This window comes from Anas acuta, chromosome 1 (genome assembly GCF_963932015.1).
Source record: "Anas acuta chromosome 1, bAnaAcu1.1, whole genome shotgun sequence".
In the NCBI taxonomy this organism is placed as follows: domain Eukaryota; kingdom Metazoa; phylum Chordata; class Aves; order Anseriformes; family Anatidae; genus Anas; species Anas acuta.
In genome coordinates, this window is record NC_088979.1 from 116,285,591 (window position 1) to 116,306,781 (window position 21,191).

Genomic DNA, 21,191 nt, shown 5'->3' on the forward strand with positions numbered 1-21,191 from the left:
AGAACTGGCATTTCCCAAGGTCCGGTCCAGCTAGTTCAAATGTCTAGGTGGGCTATAAAAGTAACATATCTACCTGCCCCACCCTCCTCCATAAATGATTATGTTTTTCCCTTAAAAACACGACAGACATCTTAGATGAATAAATTGATTTTATTTAAATAAAAATACAGGCATATATTTTCTATTACACACTACCATTTAGTTTTTAAAGGCACCAACATTTAACAATAATTTAAGTTCTCTTGAGAGCAGCTACCTTGATCTGAGTGGCGTTTGTAAACTTGTCAGACTTCCCTCCACTCATTCAACTCCAGCATGGAAGGGGTTGTTTCTGTCCTTGGTGGTACTGAAAACATGAGGCACAGAACAACAGTGTAACACTCACTCTGCATGTCCTCTACATATTAAAAATCAAATCCAAGAGACTGTTCTTTCTTTAAGATTTCAGGACCTGCTTTTATTTGCTTATCTTCAAGTCTAATAGTAGAATGTCACCTTCTCTTACACAATGAGGTTTTGGAAGCAGCATGTCCTATAGTTCTTGGTCACAGACTGCATTCACCTCCTGACTGGGCTTCTTCAGAGGCGTCTTTGCTAGGCATGGTTGCACCACAATTAGCAGATGTGTCTAGTGGGCTTATTTGTCCAGTCCTCTGATCATTTATGGGAGATTCACCATGGGGTGACATAGGGAGATGCAGGGGATAACTCTCAGCAAGATTTACACCCCTACCATTCTAACAGGAACTAAATCTGCCCTCAAAAAAAACCCCTCAACAACATAGTGACAACAGTGGTGTAGTGCAATAAATACCAGATTACAGCCAGGTGTAATGACATGCTGCATTTGGCCAATGCTGCTATTACCAGGCAATCTCCTCAGCAAACTGATGGATCTTCCTTCTATATTGTGCCAATGGAAAATTTTATTTTAATGGAACTGCAGTAATGAAACTCAAGACTTAGATTTGCAGAGGGAAGTAAATATCCATTAATTCAGCATTTGCCATAAGACCAATGCAAAACTGAGACACACACCTACAAAAACGCCATACTGATACCTAGCTTACAAGGATGTCCTGAGACAGACTTCATGAAAGTTTGCCAAAATCTTCAAGATCCTTCAGAGAAAGGTTTTAAAGAAGAGCAAACAAATATTAAGACAAAATGGTGGTATTTGGCTATATATATATACAGTTTTCCAGTTTACATTTTTAAACACAGAGCCATCTATTCTTGCTTTCCAAAGTAGATATAATCTAATTATATCAGTAAGATAGTCTGACACCTACTTACATGTGTCATTTCATGATACTTGGCAAAGATCTAAAATAATTTAAAAAATGACCAACTAAAGTCTTCTAAGAAGACACATTAAAGCTCTACCAGTTTATCATGCTTTCTTCCTGCTTAGATTTTCCCTTTAGTTTAGATATACAGCACCTTAATATTTGTACAGCATTACACGGATTTATCAAGAAAAGCACTGAAAAAACTTGTGTTGTTTCTGCCTATGAGAAGCAAAGTACTTTCTGAAGATCTCCTTCAGAATAAATGACCCTACTTATTTTAAAGAGGCATTGGTATGGCTAAAATTCAGCATTAACAGCACATACAGCTAAGGAAAGCTGTCCTCAGAAAAGAAAAGATAAAAGGGGGAATCCTACAAATGAAGTGAAAATTTACGTTGCCTTGAAGGTGAAATAGCTTTAGAAAAAGCCTTTAGCATTTTTTTTCTGAGTCCTGAGATCCCTTTGAGCTACAAACTATTTTTTTTTTCTATTTTTTTCAAGCAAACAGCTTACTGCAATTAGTAGTTTTATACTACTCATTCTTCTGGTTCACACTGAAAAAAACATAGGTGAACTGGAAACTGGAGGTGCTAGACACAATGATTCTGATTCATCTACCAGAGCCCAGTCCTGCATTCCCGTAAGAGAATATGGAAATGGCAGAATAATAGAAGGAACACTTCTGCAGCACCAAGCCCAGTGTTATTTAAACAGAAGTCATCCTGCACCATCAACTAAGAAAATTGTATTTTATTAGATGCATTCTAAAGGGAAGAAGCTATTTTCCAGAATAACCATCTCACCACATCTGGCCACGCAACATGGCTCATGGCCATCAGCAGACCCTAAAAAATGGAGCATATGCTGCCCAGCTGCTGAGGCCAGGCTTTGCAAGACTTCAGGAGAGCAAGAGCCAGGCGGCAGGAGATCGCCCCATGAGGGCAGTGTGCTTACACACAGCATCATTTTTCTGCCGTCTTCTGCCACGTATCAGTTATTTCGCTTCTGCATTTGTGGAGGTTGGAGCATGTCCCAAGTGAGACTGAGTGCTGGGGAGCGCACCCTGGGCCTGGCTTCAGCTTGTTCAGTGGAAAAAAATAAATACAATAATAATAATAAAAAACACTATTTTTTTTGTCGTTATTGAGAGATTGCTGCGGCCAGCCAGACATGGAGCAACTATGAGGGAAACCTCCGCCCTTCCAGTGCTCACCATGCAGCAGTGTACAGGACCATCTAGGCAAGGGAGGGAATAACTGCAGTGGCTTTTAATTACCGTACACCCCTCTGGTCCTCCTTCAGAAGCTTGGGAGTGAACACACAGCACGCTCTTCAAGGAAATGTTGAAGGTCTTTGCTGTGAGTAGTTCTTTCCATTTAACATAAAGCCACAAGCAAAGACACAAACGTGCTTTACAAGACAGCTGCAAGACTATGATTTTCTGTGTTGTTCTACTCTTTTCCAGGTCTGCAGAGTTGTTTATGCACTGTGTTATTTGCAGTTCAACAAACGCACTTATTTGGACACCCTAATTATGGAAACAACCATTTGTTCAGCAGCAGATGGAAACTATTTTGCTAAGGTTTTAATGAGTCTAACACAGACTTGGTAATGCCAGTTCAAGTTTGTTGAATGTCTGTTTTTCATTGAAGCATGTGATAAGTAAGGTACTAGAGGAACCAACACAAATCAATACCGAGTTTACCTTCTGCAAATAAAGATCTAATTCTGTAGATGTATACTCTACTCAGGGGATGATATTTGCATAGCAAGTAGCAGTAAAGAGTGAATAAGATGGTAAACAAATTGAAAAATGAGGTATCAGTTAGCCTAATGGTAGGGTGGGTAAACTAATCAAGCCATATTCATACTAGATTTCATCTTCTGACTCCTGATCTCTTTCAGATGTTTTCAGTAATCCCATTTCCATGGACTGGGACTGCTTAATCTTTGACCGAACTGCCCTGGAGAGAAAAAAGAAAGAGTTGTCATGCATATTACAAATCAAACCATGACTCTAAGGCTAATCTGGCTATCATTAAAGGGTTAAGAACTGTTTAACTCTTGCATCTCATCAGGGAGTTTGGATGATTGACTTATGAAGGCCTGTAGTGGGCCACTGCTGAAGACATTGTAAAGAAGAGACAAGTGATTTCAAGCAGAATCTGAGCAGAGTTCAGCCACAGGCCTTGACTGTAGAGATCTGCATGTTAGCATGACTGACCACTATACAGCCCAAGCACATACTGCGGCATTAGTATGTGCTGCCTTTAATAATTCCACCTGTATGTACCTTTGGTAGGAGCTTCTTGCTGTAGAATTGTGTGAGATCACATACTTTCTGCTAACATCGTTTTAACGTATAGAAAGTTTAATGTCGTACAGGTACAAGACTGATGGGTTTGTTCACTTGGAAGAGCACCATACAGATGTGAAGCAGCGTCAGGCTGTCCAATTTCCCCATGGATGGGAACTCTGCTCAGAACCCCATGGTCAACTTGGAGGGGGTCAACCAATGCTGCAGCAGGCACAGTTCCCAACATCAGAAGGGGCATAAGATTGCTGTCATCTTTTCTATAGTTTCTACCCTTTACACAACAACCCTGTTATCAGTGTTACCAGTTAACAACCCTGGGTTATCAGTGCCTTTCTTACTAAGATCCCCAAAGAACCAGCACCTTCTTGGTGCACGACAAGATTGCAAGAACTACATGTGACCAGAGAATGATTAAACAGGGCTGTTAAAATGGTAGTGGTAAAATAAGGTGTGAGAATCACGTTTAGGACAATATCAGCAAAGGCATGGTAAGCTCCTGCAGGCAGAAAGTGATCGCACACGGTAACGTCAGGCTCATTTTTCAAACAAAGTTCACACTGCAGTTGGAATTTTGTCAGAATTACCACTGTGTGGCAAGGAAAAGGGCTCTATCTAGAAATTAGGGGATGAAACTAGCTAGTGAAAAACAAAACAAAACAGAACAGAACAAAAAACAGGTCTAATCAAAGGAAAGTACTAACAATGAAATTTATCCAATAATTAAGTCATGAAGCCTGCTGATGAATCCACTTGGAATTAAGAGAGTTGAGCACTGGGAGAGAATAGAGAAAAGGGCTTCCCAACATCTAGCTCATTAAGCAGTTACAAATGTGGAGGACTATCTAAAAGAGCTCATTTTACATAAGAAGCATTACGCTGTTAGAAGTGTACTTGATGAATGTTTTCCTTTCTCTACTGAAGCAATGGGCCATGTTGTCTTCATTGATTAGATGTGGCTATTTTCATTTTACCTTGCAAGACAATGAATTACTTTGTGTGAACCTTTTGATTTGTCAGTGAAGCCTTCAAAAAATAAAGTTCCTGCTAGAGCAAACAGACAGGTCTCCACAGTTTTAGTGTTTCAAGTAACTTACCAGCTGACAATTGTGTAATTTACTGCAAGTATAAGAAAAGCAAAAGCATAATGCCAACAATAGCACATGGTCAGGAACATCATATTGGTATGATCCATTTGATTCCACTCTGGGCTCCCGTTTGGAGGATAAAGAACAAAGCCAATCTGCAATCAAATAAGAGATGTTTAGCAAATGTCATTTGATGTGTATCCTGTGCTGTATCATGTATTATGCTACCCATCACAAGGCAGACATTTCATTTACTTACAGTGCTGACTGATTATTAGAAGCATTTTTACAGTCACACTCAGATGGGATGGATCATTTTACACAGCTTTGTGCAGAAATGCCTTTGAAGACGCAGAGCCAGTTCCAGAGCCCCTCTGCTCTTGCTCAAAGAGTGATCGATTGGCCCAACAAGCCCTACAGCAACCTGAACTACGTGCAATAAGGAAAGGGGCTGATCCTCAGCTACGTGTGATCTCAACTGCAAACTCATCACCACATAGAAAACCTGCCCAACCACTCACACTGACTCGCTTCTTCCCAACAGCATCTGGGAATGTGCTAAACAGTTCAGAAGATGAATAATAAATCAATAAATAAAGGCGAGCCCTAGGTCTGTTTCTGTCCAGGAAAAATATCAGGTTTTGAAATTAGGTAAAAATGCAACTTTCTCACGTAGGACTATAAACTCACGTTAAGTACATAGCTGATTTGCTTAGCCAGAGCTGGGGAGACCTAATTCATATTGCTGCATAAACTAGAGAACTAGTAATCCCATGGCTGGTCAGGCATCTGACCTGACAAGCACCACTCTTCTGTACTGTCTGATACTCTCCAAAGTCACTGCTCAGTGATTTAGCTGAGGATTTTAAAGCTGCGAAGAGGGGGAGAGGAAGAAGGAGGGGAGGAGAGCATTTTGCATTTACATGCAGAGAATTCATTGAATGAAGGTGTTGATGATGCAGAAAGAAAGCTCCTTTACCTTTTACAAATTTGTCATGCTGTAGCCAGTATGTGGTTTTCAGTCACACATATGGTTGAAGTCTAATGTGGGTGTTAAAAAAGCCACACTTAAATCTCCTGTATTTTTAGCTCTTCAGTTTTTACTTTGAAACAAAAAGCACATTGTCTCTGGAGCTAAAGAAATAACTTGTTTTAAAATTAGACTAGACAGACAACAAAGAATAAGTGATTGCATCTAATTCCTCTTTTGTAAGGCTTCTTAAATCAACAACATCAACATAAAAAAGCTTACAAACACGAAAATAAAACACTGAGTGTTGCAGCACCAGGCTCTTGAGTTCACTTATAGAAAAATACTACAGTTTAGGAGGTCTGTCTTCTTGCCAGAGCAAGTATTTAAATGTTTGATTTGGTGCGGAGTGTCCAGTTCTCCTAAGGAACAGCAAACGTTTTTATTCATCATGTCTGGCCAGCATATAAAAAAGGGAAGGCAGTCTAGACTTGCCGGAAAGAAAAATCACTGGAGTGACCTCAGTTCTCTACTATAAGATCAAACACACAGAGTCACCAGCACTCCTATTGCTCTGTTGCAAGGTTGCAGCAATTAATGAGATTCTCTCTAACAGCAAAAGGATGCAAATATCTATTAATCCAGCAGAATCACACAGAAACCAAGGCCTGGCAGCTACCTTCCTGGAGCTACATGTCCAAAATGTACAACTTTAGACTGTTACTTCTCCTGCTCACATGCCAGAACATCGTTAAAATAATAAACTGGATGTTACCCAGTGCCCTAATGAGAACTGGGAGCTTTAATGCCTTTTGAATCTAGGCTGCCACTGTTGAAATGTTTTTAGAAAGTAAAAAGAGGCAACCTGCTCAGCACATGAAAAATAATTTGCACCGTCATTCCTCTTCATGGCAATGTCACTGAGTTGCTTGTCTCTCCTTTCCTGTATTCCCCAGGACATTGACTCCCTGCTCCCACAGTAGCAAACATTGTGGAGTTGTAAAATCACTGCTGTTTGGCTTGCAAATTTTGAACAGGATGTTACAGAGATCAGAGGGAACATTTAATGATTATAGCAAGGGAGAGCTCAACAAAATCACCTTAGTTTCTGTATTGATTTCTAGGGGGTGGTGTCCCTGCCGATGGGAGGGACATTGGAAATAGATGGTCTTAAAGTAAAATTTCCAACCCAAGCCATTCTGTGATTCTACGATTTAAATGAAAGACAGGAGAAGTAAAATTGTCTACCATCTGTAAAATGGAAATAATATGTACTTTTATCTCTTTAAGGGGACATTGAGAGTGTGTTGCTTTCTTTGGTCCTTTGAGGTCTGCATTTAAAAGGCACATTATGTCAACTGTGAAACATCTGCAAAGGAGTAGGCCACTAATACTGGTGAAGGAAGACATTCCTGAGGTAGAACAGTGACCCACCTGCCAGAACCAGCTGCCTTGTAATATGCAGAGGCTTGTTCGAAGCATCTCGAGTACAATACTGCCACGGAAGAAAACTTCCAGAAATATGCAAACAGCAGCTCCAAAGATAGCAAACAGCAGTAACTGATGAACATGAATATCCAGCATGGCTCTCCCATGAAGGTGGTAGCAAAAGAGAAAACCTGGAATAAATTAAGTGAACAGTTTAAGATTTTTTCTTTCCTTGCAAACTCCCTTCATATGCTTTTAGAAAACACCGAACCTTTCCCTTTATGTCACTATCACCTTCTCAGGTAAGCTGAGAGCCATTTTTTAAGACTGATGCCTATGTACTGTATGCTTTCACTTGTGAGCTCAGGACAGGAAGCAAGGAAGCAATATGGGAAGCTAAAGCTCTACCACCTTTTATTTAAAACACACTTTAACAAAGTCTTATTCATCTGTCTCTGCAGTGTAACAAGAGGGTTGCCATGAGATATACTGTGCCTACAGAAAATGCAAATTGAGTGTGTCCATAGTGCAATTCCAACATGTGACAGCTGTGAGGGTAGATGTACGCATGTTGGCTTTCAGCTAACAGTAGCATACCATCTCAGTACATACACTGAAGCACATGCCTGAGCTACTGAGTGCTTACCCAAAATATTCTCATAACACTCCTGTTACTATCTAGCGATTTAGGAAAGCACGGATTCACCTGTGCATTGTGTTACCATGCTCCTGGGCTACAGAGCAGAAAAATCCTTAGCAGTTCAAGGAGGGCCAAGAATGTGTTGTATTTTTTTATTATTTTTTGAAGGTTTCAGAATGTTAAATGCTCATCTCATCATCATAGAGCTCATTCTCTAAAGTTAATTTGAGAATCCCAGCCAAAGGACCGATACATGTGTGCCAGTTTCATAGGTATTTCTACAGGGAGAGGTGAACTTACCTTCAATAAAAACTGCTAACGAAAGCATCATCCTGTCCATGGCCACTGGCAACGCATTAGTACCGTGAGCCACAATGTCGACTAAGCCTGAAATGCCATAGAAGAGATACATAGTGGCGTGCTGCCAGTTCATCAAGTGATCCCAGTGCTTTTCCTCATAATTATACAATTTCAGGTGAGGTCCATCGGGAACAAATTGCTCAGCCACCATTCCTGCACATGAAATGAGAAATACTATTATTTGTCCTGGTGCTTAAGATAAAGACTTCCCAACTCAGCCAATAAAGTTTTTAACATGTTGTCCAAATGCAAATGAAAAAGCACAGAGGCCTCAAAGGTATTTATATTCTATACATTTCTAATAAAACAAGGCAGTGGGTAGAGGAGAGGAGAAAAAGTTTCTTTGCTGAGGGAAAGACCACAGAGTAAGCTCAAGCATGTATTAAGCATCACATAAGCCAGAAAGAAGAAAACCATAGGAAACCAGGCTTCATCTCCTGGTGGGACTATTTGCATCTTGCAGTTTCCAGAAATAAAACCAGAGATGGCTATTTTGTGCTTTCTTTTCTTCCTTTTTTTCTTTTAAACAATTGCCATTGTGGTAGTCCACTGACTACATTTTTCAGCTCTCTCTCCCAGTGGTTCGAACATGCATTCAATTCAGCACATGCTGAAGTCCCCAAAAGAAAGATTTCCCATTTCAGTTCTTTGCAGTATGAAGGATGGCAGAGTTCAAACTCTTAATTCAAAGGAGATCTTTCCTATAAAACCATAAAAGGAAATCTCTCTGCCGTGCAGAGCTGTTAAAGGTCCCACGAGGATGTATACAGAGTTAGTATTTGCATTGCTGCTCCACCGCCTCCCTTACCTTGGCCCCTTGTTGTCTTGCTAACTAACTGCAGTACTCCAGAACAGGGAAAGTTGCTTTTAGATACTTTATAGGAGCAATTAACTTTGTGAAGGGCTTAATATACATTATGCTTTTAAGACATTGGAGTTATTTATGTTGTTTAGTATAGTGTGTGCCAGCATCCCTCTGTATAAGTAGATATACTGCAGAACAAATGCAGCGTTTTTCCTTTTTTTTTTTTTCCTAATACAGAAACAGCAGTTTCTATTCCTTCTGCTGCTTGTAGTGTTTGTCCTTGCCAAGCTTTCTTGTCCACATTTTTGACTGGAATTTAAATTGCTTTACATCAAACTAATAGCTTTTCTTTCCAGGGTGAAAATAAAAACACTGGATTCATGTTTTAGTTGTCTGTCTCTCTCTAGACACTGATTTGTAGGAAAGATGTTCTTATCCACACCTAAAAACAGACATTATTATTCTGGTTTTGATAATTTTTGATGCATGTTATATTGCATCCACAGCATCATGTTGGTGTTTATGTATCCTAAGTGACACAACTCCCAGAGGGGAAGGAAAACCAGGTAGGTGGCTTTGGAACAACGTGTGGGGGTAAAGCCTACCCCTGGATTATACACCTGGGAATTGTGAGCATTTAAAGAGTAGATAGATAAAAAAGGATCTTAATACGGAAAATTATTTTCTTTTTCATCTTGAGGCCCACATGTGTTGAGCTCCCCTGCCTCCTGTTATTTAGTTTGCTTACTCAAAAAAGTAAAGATGGATGTCATGCAGCATGCTGGGATTCAGATAATGAGTGGGCATTTCCATCCAGCTGCATTTCCATCCAGCTGCACAGATCTCTAAATTGTCCTCTTAGTATGCAGGTGGGTTCACCACATCATGAGAAAGAGGACCCCTCTTGCACCAATTCTGCAACAGTAAGACCTGGAGTTTTGTCTTTTCTGTGAATATTTGTCCTTTTGAATGGTGCTAATGAAAAACATATTTTATCCATAGCTTGGTGGAGCCTATCAACATCTGAGAGCTGGCAGGCCACCTGAAACCATTCACAGCAGTGGGTTGGGATGGCTGGATTCAAAAATAGATGAGCAATGCCCCCCCAGTCTGGTGCTAACAGCCTGCACATGAGGGCCTCTTGCCCAAGTAACTTTTCTCCCTCCCTGAAGGAGTGAGCAGCACATGAACATTCAAATGGACCACCTGTGAAGGAGCCAGGAGATTTACAGAAGCTCCGGAAGAGTGCTGTGGATGGAAACCAAGTTACATAAGGGTGTAATTAATAGCAAATGCTGCGCTACTTCTTAGATTCATAGTGTTTAAAGGCCAGGAGTAGTTAAGTAAAGCACCTAGTCTGACCTAAATGTCTACTTAAAGATACCAAATAGCCCCTCACAGTTGTTTTCTTTTTGTTTGTTTGTTTTGTTGAGCAGAACTATGTGAATCAACCTAAAGACCTGTTTCAGAATGGCATCCTCTCTTGAACTGAAGACAACAAAAAAAAAAATCAGGAAACTTAGTAGCTCGTTGCACTGGTTCGTGATGATATCCTTCTTGCACCACTACCTAAAAACAAAACAAACAAACCAAAAAGAAAAAAAAGCAGAACAAGATTCATTTTATCAGAAAGCAAGCTTTGAAAAAAAATGTTAAAAGGCACAGCTCTTTGCATTTTTATTTTCTTCTTTGAGTCCATCTAACTTACCAATCAGAGCAAAGACAGCTTTGATGATTCCCTCAACAAATTCTAGGCGCTGAAATCCTGCCCTGGAACCCAGGTAGCAAGCGCTCTTGTTCTTTCGGCAGACATACTTTAGGGGGTACTTCACTGACCACCACAAGCCAAAAAGAAGGAAAAAGCTTCCAGGGAGGGCATGGCCTTTAAAATTTCCCATGATTTTCTACTGTGCAATAGCTGAAGGTAAGAAAAAAAAAAGAGAGAGAGAGACTGATTATTGAAGTGGTAGGAGAAATCTATGGGTTATCATTTTAAATTATCTTCCTGCTTAGATTGAAAAAGTGTCCCTGGCTGTTCACAGATTCACAGAATAGTTTGGTTGGAAGGGACCTCAAGGTCCATCCAGTTCCAACCCCCCTGCCATGGGCAGGGACACCTCCCACCAGAGCAGGTTGCCCAAAGCTCCATCCAGCCTGGCCTCAAACACTTCCAGGGATGGGGCACCCACAGTTGTTCCAATGCCTTGACACACTCATAGGAAAGAATTTCCTCCTAACTTCTAACGTAAATCTCCCCCCCTTTTAGTTTAAAATGGTTCCCCCTTGTCCTACCACTATCTGCCCATGTCTGTTCAAGACACCCAGCCTATCTCCCAAGTTTCACAATTTTGCAGAACAAAAGTGACCCAGCTGCAAAGCTGCTGACCTGAAATGCAAAGCTGGCATCTGACAAGCAAAGAGAAAAAGGTGTTATAGTGAACAATGACATGCCGTTGAGCTTTCACTAGCAAAACAGAGAACATGAATATTCAAAGTTTGGTTCCTTCCCCTTTGGTCCCTTCACACAGAAGAGCATTACATGTTTCTCTACTCCACAAACAGAAATCAATATAATATCTGATTAAGGATGGATTGTGTACAGATCTGATGGGTAACTAATAAAAAACTATTTTGCATTTCAGTGCGGATGTCTCATGATGATTTGCAAACAAGAAGTGATTCTCAGTATATGATAGGTGAATTATGTACCCACAACTAGCTACATATTTTCCCCATCAAGCACACTGAGTGATAAGGCTATCACTTGGTCAGTGGTGCATAAATGTTTAACAGCAGTGCTGTTAACAGGACCTAGTAACTCATGTCCTCATCCCAACTTCTAGGAGAAGTAACTTAGCTCCATCAGCTTCTTCATTAAAATTCCATCTCTAAGATTAGATTGCAATTTTTCTTTATGCCTGTATAAACTGAGTTGTCAGGCATCACGACACAAAGGCACACAAAATCTTTGCATAGGCAATGTGTAATCAAGAATAATCACTTAATGAGCATTAGCAAACTTCATTTCCTATTATTATTGTCACTAACTTACAAATCTCATCACCACACTACACTGCAGCCATCTAGTTATTAGCAGAATATAGAGATGGAGGCTCTGGTATATTTTTCTTCTTAGTAAGTATTTCCTACAGTCAGCTCTGCATAAGAAGTTTTAAACTGTGGCTTGTGGGCCATGGAGTACTTGCAGATGGTTCATGTAACACTGTCTAGTCACGTAATGTGAGGCCTCTCTTATTTCTGGAGGCTAAACTCCGCTTAAGGCATTATTTTTCTATTTATTATTTTAAGGAAGGGAAACTTTTCCACGTACACAGGTCCTACAGTTGCCGTAAGACTATTACCCAATTGCATGAGAGAGAGAGGTGACCTATATAGACACAAAGGAGAAAAAAAGGCGATGGCCACCTCCATTCTCACTCACAAAATGCCAAATTGAGCTCTAAGCTCCCTGGTGCTGAGCACACTAGCGATGGCAAGTCAGCCTGCTGGGTTTATACCTGTGTGTCTTATTGGGGTGCCTGCAAGTGGGGACAGCCCTGCCTGCTCCCCGGCAGCAGGGTTGGGGTCTCAGTCCCACTCACTGGATCTGGCCTCTGATGTGTCCTGGAGGAGTCACCTCACCTCGGGACATCTCAAAGGCTGTGGTCAACCCGTGTATTGCTGCCAGTGCTTACCACACCACCATTTTCCCTAATGAAGGGTGATACTAGCCAGAGCTCAAGCTTTAGACAGTTGCCTCAATATGGCATTAAACTGTGAAATGTTTCATTTGTTTTGAAAGCCTTAATTTCTGGTTCTCCAAAAGCCTGCTGGCCTGAGTGGCACTGCTGTCGTTTCAGACACGTTATTTCTTTCCTTCTTTGAATTGAAAGAAGAGGAGTGGGGGGTGAAGTGACCTTTCCCCCTTCTGTGTCTGATATCACTGAACATAGCTCATTAAGAAGAGTTTATTCATTAGGTATTTTGTTATTCACAACAGGTGCATAGCACTCCAAATGGAAAAATTTACCCCGTACCACACATCAAAGGGAGATACGGGTTTACAAAGGTAAATTAAATCTATGGAAAGCCTACCTCTAGGACACTACAGCTGCAGTAAGATTCAAATAACCATCTGTTAATGTAATTTGTACTGCACAGTGTATGAAACTTCAAAAGTAAATCCCAATCTGTAGACTCACCCCTGGGTTACTTACAGCTCTGATACTGGAAGATTTTTTGCCCTAAATCTGGATTACCCATCAAGACATTCTGTTCAAAACTATTAAAAATAAGGCAAAGGAAGAACGGAACAAGAAAAAAGGAAGGAAGGAAGGAACAAGCCACTGCTGCATATCCAATACAAACAAGAGAGAACCAGAAATCAATTTTTGCTGTAAGCATTACGATTGAGTATTATTAGTTTGGGGGAGCATATCCTTCAGTTTGAGAGCGTCTGAAGACGCTGGGGTTTATTTGTACAGTTTCTCTAGAAAGACACCCGTCGGTTCTGCCAGCTTCACCTCATGGGGCTTCGTGTGAGGCAGAGGACACTGCAAGGACCAGCAAAGACTGCCTTGGGGACAGACGGCAGGGCCGGGAGAAGCAAGGGGAGGCGTGGGGAGTCCGGGGCAAGATGGCTGCTCCTGGCGGGACTGGAGGGAATTTGGTAACCCCCTGTGCAGCCCAGCTCATTAATCAGTCTGAGGTTTTGTTTTTACACAGCCTTATCCCATAAGTGAAGAAATAAATCACTGGAGGACTGATGTTGGAAGGCATGCAGGTCCCACACCCTCTTCCACCCTCACTGGTTTCAGGGCCAGGGGTGCCAGCAGAGCCACTTCTTTCTAAGAGCCACAGCCACGCTCTCAGCAGCAAACCTCCCTCGCTACCCACCAGCTTCCCTGGAGTGCAACAGGGATAAAGGTAGAGAAGAAGATCCTGAGGCTGTCCCTGTCCTCACCCAGGACTCAGGGGCCCCATGGTCTTGGGGAAAGAGGAGGAAAAGATAACGAGGCATAACGATGGCCATAAAATCAGCTGTCCAGATAGTTTACAAATATTAAGTACTAGGCAACGCTTCTGCAGCTGACTGGAGTAAGGAATGAGAACAATTTACAGCTACTTGTGACCATGAGATGCTTTTTTTCTTCCATATGTGAGCTCAAAGTATCATTTTTCTTGCAGTAATCACAGAAAGCTTTGCATGGCTTAAGCTTTTCCAGAAATTACAAGCTGGGTGGTATTGCAAAAGTATTTTTACACACAGGCTTTGCCAACCAAATATAGGTTGTTGATGGTAGTCCACAAATTCCGTATGTAACAGTAACGCTTTGTGCACCCTGGATGTCCATCCCCTGGCTCAGGCTGCACCTTACTCCTTGGGGTCAGAAGGGAATGTGGGATCAGGAGGGAAGGGAGGGGATGAGCAAATGTAGTCTCCAGCTGAGCTGTCAAGAAAAGGTATGTATTTTCCTGGGTGTTAAAAACTGCCTTTTTAGCCTGTAAATTACCTCACCTAACACTGACAGAAAAATGAAAGGAAGGTGAGAAACAGACTTAAGAAATTGATTCAAGCATCCTCTGACTTTTTGGGGAGGGAACTTTTATAACGTTCACTGTTTTCATTCCCGACCTCTTGAGGCTGCTGATGTGGGGATTGAGGCATGGCTTGTAGGTTGTTTGGAGAAGCTGGCTATCCAGGCAGCTGTTCAATCACTTTATGGAGAACTAGACTGGTGTTCTTTTATCCCCTTCTCCCTTTAAAACAACCTGAGGCAGGATAGCCCATACTGGACCAGGATGCGAGTACCCGGTCAGTCAGAACCAGCGACGCAGCACGGCGCTTCCCTGCCCTGCACATTCTTCTGTCACATCAGCATGCCCTGTAATTTCCTGTGTTTATCACGCCCTGGAGGATGTTGAAGAGGACAGTCAACCAGAAACATTTTTTACCCCCAAATGACACAAGTTATGAGGCCACAAACTCGCTCTTCTGCAGTGCACTAGTTTCTGCTGCAGAACTGTGTGGTAACAGAAGTTAAAACCAAAGATTAAACATTTGCAAAGTTACTCCAATGGTAAAGCAAAGTGTTATTTTTCTCCCATATACTTAGATTAGGAAACAACAATGCGGCATTTATAATGTTTGAGAATAATATTTGAAACAAAATTATTATTTATCCATAATGCCCGGAGTAATCAATCTTTATGTCAGTAAAAATAATGCACACTGATAAGAAAAAGAAATAACACTTTCTAGATGATTTGTGTTCAGTATACAAATCCCAATCACACAGTTTCTACTGAAAACTGAAATGCAGAACAGTCCAATGCATCTGAGGTGAAGAAAATCTTAGACGAGTTTACTGAAATACCAAAGTTTCCTATTTGCACATAAAGATGTATTCACAATCCAAGTGCCTTTTACCCCGCAGCCATTAAATTGCGAACATCACAGAGAGCCACGCTGATCTGAAACACAATGTCATCTGTAATTGCTTTGTTTGCTGAATGCAATACTGGTTTCATGTCAAGACTAAAAGCGTTTCAGCAGCTACAGCCCCATGTTCCCAAATGAGGTCACTGCGTTGGCATCAGGAAGCACTTACATGGCACGTATAGCTACTTCAGAATTAAACTTATACTAAGTATTGAGTACACTAATGAAAGCAGGACTCAGGACTTCTTGAAATGCTAAAAAATCCCTAATATTTTTGGCTTAAGGGTGTGGAAGATAAAGAATTTTAGGTCAAAATATGTCATGAACAGACATCTCTGAAGCCCGCAAGAGAATAATTCACACCTTGATCAAATCTTCAAGCCTAAAGAAGACAGAGATGAAAAACAAAAATCCCAAAGCTTCAATGACCAGAAGTCTATATACTGATCTTAGAAAGGAGGAGCTCTAAGACACACCCTCAGAGTGCTGGGTTTGGGCCCACAACCTGAACAACTCCGTTTCTTTCGTCAGCTGTCAACAGCTCTTCCTTCCAAAACACTTGTCCTTCTTGGCCTCTTGAGAGCTCCTCACAGTGTTTTTTCACCTCTCATGACCCTCCGTTTTTTGGCTTGATTTTCCCTTCCTTTGCACGTCTGCTGACTCTCTTTCTGCTCCCATATTCAAGCGGGCTGTCTCCAGGGGTTATCCAGGGACAATAAACACTCCGTAACAATCTCACCATTGGCTCTTGATATCAGAGCAGCTGCTACTCTCTGAATATGAAATTTTCAGAATCCAGGACTGCCCATTTGAAGCCTTTTATTCAGATCACCACAAGTTCAAATCACACACAGACAAAATTATTTTTTTTTTAATTGCAAGGGACACAATAATATATATATTTTTTTCTAATGAAAGAGGGTCTGTTCCTGTACTGGCCGTATAACCTGCCATTTCCTAGCACTACTTGCAACAAAGGGTAGAGGAGCATGGGTGCATCGCTCAGCTCTTGTGGGTATGAGCTGCTAGCCCCTGCATTGTGTGCTTGACTGCAGCCACTTCCCCACCTGCAGGAGCCCAGCATGGGTGCTGCTTCCTTTGGGATGACCTTCTAGCTGCCCCATGGGCAGAGCTGCGGCCTCCATCCCACAGAGGGTCAGGCAGACTGCTGTCCTCAGAGGGGATGCTGTCAATGCACGGTTCCTCCCGGCACAGCAGACTCGAGCCACCACCAAGGAGAATTACTCCCTGGGTACCCTGCATAAAATAGTTTTGTAGAGTACGGTTTCTCCTTGCAGTTCCAGTTGTGTTTATCTACATGATCTCTGCTTCCTGCTTGACATGCTAGAAGAATATCAGGAGATAAAAAGTCTATTGGATCAGCTGATGATCTAGAGCTCAAAGCCCAGTCCTGGAGAAGAAATGAAATAAAACATGATCTGGTTTCAGTTAGCATCCCTTTGATGGAATTGCTCTTACAGCATCTTAACAATACAGCTGGGGCTTCAGTGGAATGGTCTCAGAAGAACAAGAAGCTGGCGAGACCACCAGATAAATATTTGTAATATATACTAGTGATCACCTGGCCTGTGAAAAATCCTACTTTTGAGACTTACATTGCAGTTTGCAGATTGATAGAAGTTGCTGCAATTATTTATGTTCCCAAATACTTCTTGAAGATAAGAAGATAACCAAAAAAAAAAAAAGGAGGGGAGGGGTGGATATTGAGAAGACGGTGTTTGAGTGGTCCAAAATGGTATTTTCTACCTGCAAGGAAGTTAGGTGTGAAAGAAATAAAGTGAGGAATTCCTTGTAGAAGGACAGATCTTCAGGTATGAAAGACAGGACTTGCTGACCTCAATGTGATTTGTAATTCTTTGGTTGTAAGGGTTGTTCCCTTATGGTAACAACCAGTTACCGTACAGACAAGGCATTAAGGTAACAGTTCATTCTGTAGCACTAGGTGTTGGGGTGACAGAGACCTCTGAATGAGAAAGCAGAATATTACACAGAAGACCCCATTTTAAAGAATCACCTAATACTAATGAAATATGATAAGCAAAAGTATCATGCTGTGCTTTAAATGCCCATAAGCTTTCATCTTAAGGTTAGTATCAAGCTGACAAACACGGGAAGAACCGATGTCAACACACGCAAGAGCATTGCTAAGTCCATCACAGCATTCACAGGAAGGAGTCAGTTTTCATACCAGAGAATTACAGCCCAGCTCAGTCAGCCTCTGTGATGCTCAGCAGAGCTCTGAACCAGGCAACAAGCAGGTGACACCTGTAAGAGGTGAGCTTCTCCTGTCCTCTGCGAGGGAGGATGCCAGAGACCAGCAATGAGTGTGCCCAACATGTTGGCTGTTCATGGAAACTGCTGCCTTTTGCTTCCTCCTGTGAGATCCAGCCTCTTTTTTCTTGAATTCGTGTTTCTGAAGGTATTTGATTAAGGGAATCCTAACCTTCTGCCATCCTGTCTGTCTGTGGAGTACAGTCAGTGAGCGTGAGCCCCCAGGGTTTTAGATGGTAAAGACAAATAAAGTGAATCCAAATACATGTTTAAATCTCATGGATTCGGGTGCTGTAACCAGCAATATTTGAGTGCTGGGGCTTGCAGTGTTATGTTCTGATAAGAAAGGGGAAAAAAGAAGATAAAAGGCTTTCTTGTAGGTAATTTCCATAAAGCCATACACCAGAGCTGAAGGTGGGATTTGGACCTAGAGCTTTGCCTTGACAGACGTGCCTTTGCACCAGGAAATTTTCTCTGCAAGCCATTTCTGTCAAGACCAGGGTGCTCGATGTACTGCTCATCACAACGGCAACTAAATGCACTGCCTCTACTAGTTGAAATAGGCTTTCAACAGCACAAAGATGTGAGGGAAAGAGAAACACTAATGAATAAACGAGTGTTGGCGAGGCAGTCAGTAACACTGATAATAGCTGCGAGAAATGGCTGTCCAAGTTAGCCCAGCTGGAAAAATCAAAATGTCTCAGAGAAACAGGTACAGTTCCTCGTTATGGGATCACCTTGTACTCACTGGATGGGAATCAGTCAGGGCCAACGCAACAGCAGCAGAAAACGGAGTGTCCTCCATAATGCAGGGGTGCAGCAGCTGCAGCCCTTGCTGCCTCTCATCCGACAGCAGTAATGGCACCAGTGGGGACAGTGTTATGGAGCAGGAGCTTTGTGATTCAATTAGACCAGCAGCTCTTATAAAACCACTGGCATTACAGATGCTACGCTCTGTATCTTAGAAATGGCTCCAGTGCAAGGTCACACGGAGAAAGGGTTTTAGGAATTCATTCAGATAGTATTAAAATGTTACAGCAGACACTGGCCTAGGCGTAATTTGATGAGAAGGGACTTGGGGCTCCTTTTTATCATCTGGAGCAAAAAGTGGTGCCAGCACTCAAGCCCTGGCTCACACCACAGAGTAAGTGACACAGGAGCGCCACTATATCATGGCACTCACTTTAAAAACTCAAATTTTTCAAAAAGAAGGTTTAATTACATATAATCCCTGGTTTTAGGAACTTGTCCATCTCACACGGAGGAAGAAAAATCAAAATGACCACTGCTGCCCACCTCAAGTGAGCATGCTTGATCACATCCAAGAAGTGGAGCATAAGCCAACTGACAGGAGCTGTGACACTGAGAAGACTTGATTCATTTCTGTCTTAAGAGTGAAAAACAAAAGACCCGTTTTTGTGCTGCCGGTCTGGCCATTTGCAGCACTGGGTAAGTTGATATTTACAGGCAGATTCAGTGTGCAAGAGTAAACAGAGAGCAGTTTGCCTAAACACAGGCATAATTATTCAAGCCACTCCTCAAGATTCATTTGACTTTTCTGCCCGAGCAGTTATTTCTACCCACACTCTCCACAACTGAGAGAAATCTGTTTGTGTTACCCAGCTCCATTTGCAAAGAGAAAAACACAAGGAAAGTCTAAGTAAGTGGTAAAAAAGCATCTGAGTGAACTTCGGAAAGGTAACAGCAGAGCTAATGATGCATTTTCATGTCAAGTAGATACCAAGTACATTCCTTTTGCAAATGACAAAGTATTTACGGTGACTCATGGAACATCGCATGCCATAATTTACAGAGGTCTACAAAAAGTGCTATAAGGTAAGGCAAACAAAGTCATACACACAGGGGAAATCACAAATCCTAAGCATGTAAGTGCACGGTAATCCTCAGATCATTCATTTTAACAAGGAAAAAAGCATAAATACTTTGTTTTTAAGTACCTCTACGTTTCAGTTCCTAAGCTCTCAAAGTTCAGAAAGCCAAAGTCTCTGAAAGACAATGAAATGCTTGATACTATGTCAAGCATTAAGTGCTATTAGGAGAGCAGAAGATGATTTATAGCTGGAAAACCGAAGCAAAACGGAACATATGCAGAGGCTGTAAAAGTTTTTCCAAGCATTACTCTGGTTTGAAACAGAATAGAGAGACGGTGATAGCCTGATTTTAGAGCTTCTCTCATTCCCCAAGTAGCCACGACCGCATTTAACTTCTGTTGATTTTCCCTGGAAATGCAAGTTTGGATGCACACCTACCTCTGTCTGAAACATCCGAAGAGGAGAGGGGAAAAGAGCCGTGCGAGACACTCCAGCGCATGCCTCGCACCCCTAGCACATAACCCCACATTGCCCAGCGATCCGCGACCACTGCTGCCCCCTCCCCGTGCTGGGGCTGCAGGGCGACCCGGAGAGTCCTGGCTCCGTTCCCAAATCCTCCCCGGGCCCCAGAAGCCCCCTCCCTCCAAGCCCCAGCCCCCTGCCCGGAGCCCCACTGCCCCTTACCTGCGCTGCCCCGCTGCAGCCCCCGGCCCGGGCCGGCCCCGAGGCCCCGGGACCCTCGCCCAGAGACCCCCGGTGGCCCCGCGGGGGCCGGGCGAGCTCCTCCCGGTAGGGCCGGGCCGGGCCGGGGCCCTCCTCTCACCGCTGCGTGCAAGAGAGGCTACCCCCTGCCTTTAATTTTTTGATTGAAAAAAAAAAAAAAAAAAAAATTCCCCGAAGATCACGGTTTTTCTCCAGGAAAATAAGCACCCGGCGCTGCAGTTCCTGTAATTACCCAGGAATGCATGGCAGAGCCCGAAATCCAAAAGAAGAAGGTCCAAAAATAAAATTGAAAGGGTAAAGCCAGGGTTTTATGTGCAAACGTCTTGCCGGAGTAAACGGTGTCATTAACATCGCTGGCTGAGTCGCAGCACGATGAAAAGCATCTTACACTGCACCGCCTCTGTTGCGTTACCCAGCAGAGCACACAAACTCACTCCTCAAATCTTACAAACCCTCCTTCAAGGTTTTTGCCTACAAGTTGCAATGAGCAGGTCTTGTGGCTCTGTTTAAACTACACTGCCAGCTCCCCTGACCCTTTCCACCCATGCTGGCACCGAGCTCTCAGGTTGCAGCACCTGGAAGAGTCAAGCCGAGGTGCCCCCATCCCCACCAGCTAGCCACTGCTGGGAATAAATCCCGACAAACCCCCAAGTCCCCTAAGATCTCTGCCTTGCAGGACCTGAATGCTTTTGCTTGAAGAAATTAGTAGATGAAATTAACTCTGTGTAAAGATTAAAACTTAGATTAAAAGTGCATTCCTGTTTGATGCTTTTCATCTTGGGCTATCTTCTCAACCAACTCTGCCCATGTCCATCTCTTTAGCATTAATTTGCACATTTACTCTCAGATAAATAGTACTACATCAAATACCCTTCAGCATCTGGCAAGCAGATGCCTTTGCAGGTTGGGTGATGTCATGGGTATAGGGAAAAAAATAATATTTTCCAGAAGGACCACCTCTCTACCCAAACAGTGCTCCAAAATCTGGCTTCTGTGGCAGCTGCT

At 42.4% G+C, this 21,191-nt stretch overlaps 1 protein-coding gene across 3 annotated transcripts; it reads right to left on the reverse strand.

Annotated features, from left to right (window-relative positions):
* Window positions 1-131: 131 nt before the first annotated feature.
* Window positions 132-20,407, reverse strand: TMEM45A (transmembrane protein 45A). 3 transcript variants are annotated; one of them, XM_068695788.1, is made up of 7 exons: window positions 20,148-20,407; window positions 10,606-10,815; window positions 8,033-8,245; window positions 7,099-7,283; window positions 4,704-4,849; window positions 3,164-3,256; window positions 132-346 (listed from the first exon to the last, which is right to left on the reverse strand). In XM_068695788.1, exons 2-7 carry the CDS (start codon window positions 10,793-10,795, stop codon window positions 301-303), a joined length of 873 nt encoding a protein of 290 aa, XP_068551889.1. In that variant the 5' UTR covers window positions 10,796-10,815; window positions 20,148-20,407; the 3' UTR covers window positions 132-300. The 3 variants fall into 3 exon arrangements, with proteins under 3 accessions (XP_068551889.1, XP_068551900.1, XP_068551910.1); XM_068695799.1 differs by lacking the exon at window positions 20,148-20,407 and adding an exon at window positions 19,902-20,059; XM_068695809.1 differs by having other exon boundaries at window positions 132-3,256; window positions 20,148-20,405.
* Window positions 20,408-21,191: the final 784 nt, after the last annotated feature.

Excerpts from the sequence above, each read along its gene's own strand:
- TMEM45A (XM_068695788.1), bottom strand. The coding sequence starts at position 10,795 with ATGGGAAATTTTAAAGGCCATGCCCTCCCTGGAAGCTTTTTCCTTCTT. Across the intron at positions 3,257-4,703 it reads AATTACACAATTGTCAGCTG|GGCAGTTCGGTCAAAGATTA; the intron begins GTAAGTTACTTG and ends TTTTCTCTCCAG. Across the intron at positions 347-3,163 it reads GAGTCAGAAGATGAAATCTA|TACCACCAAGGACAGAAACA; the intron begins GTATGAATATGG and ends TCATGTTTTCAG.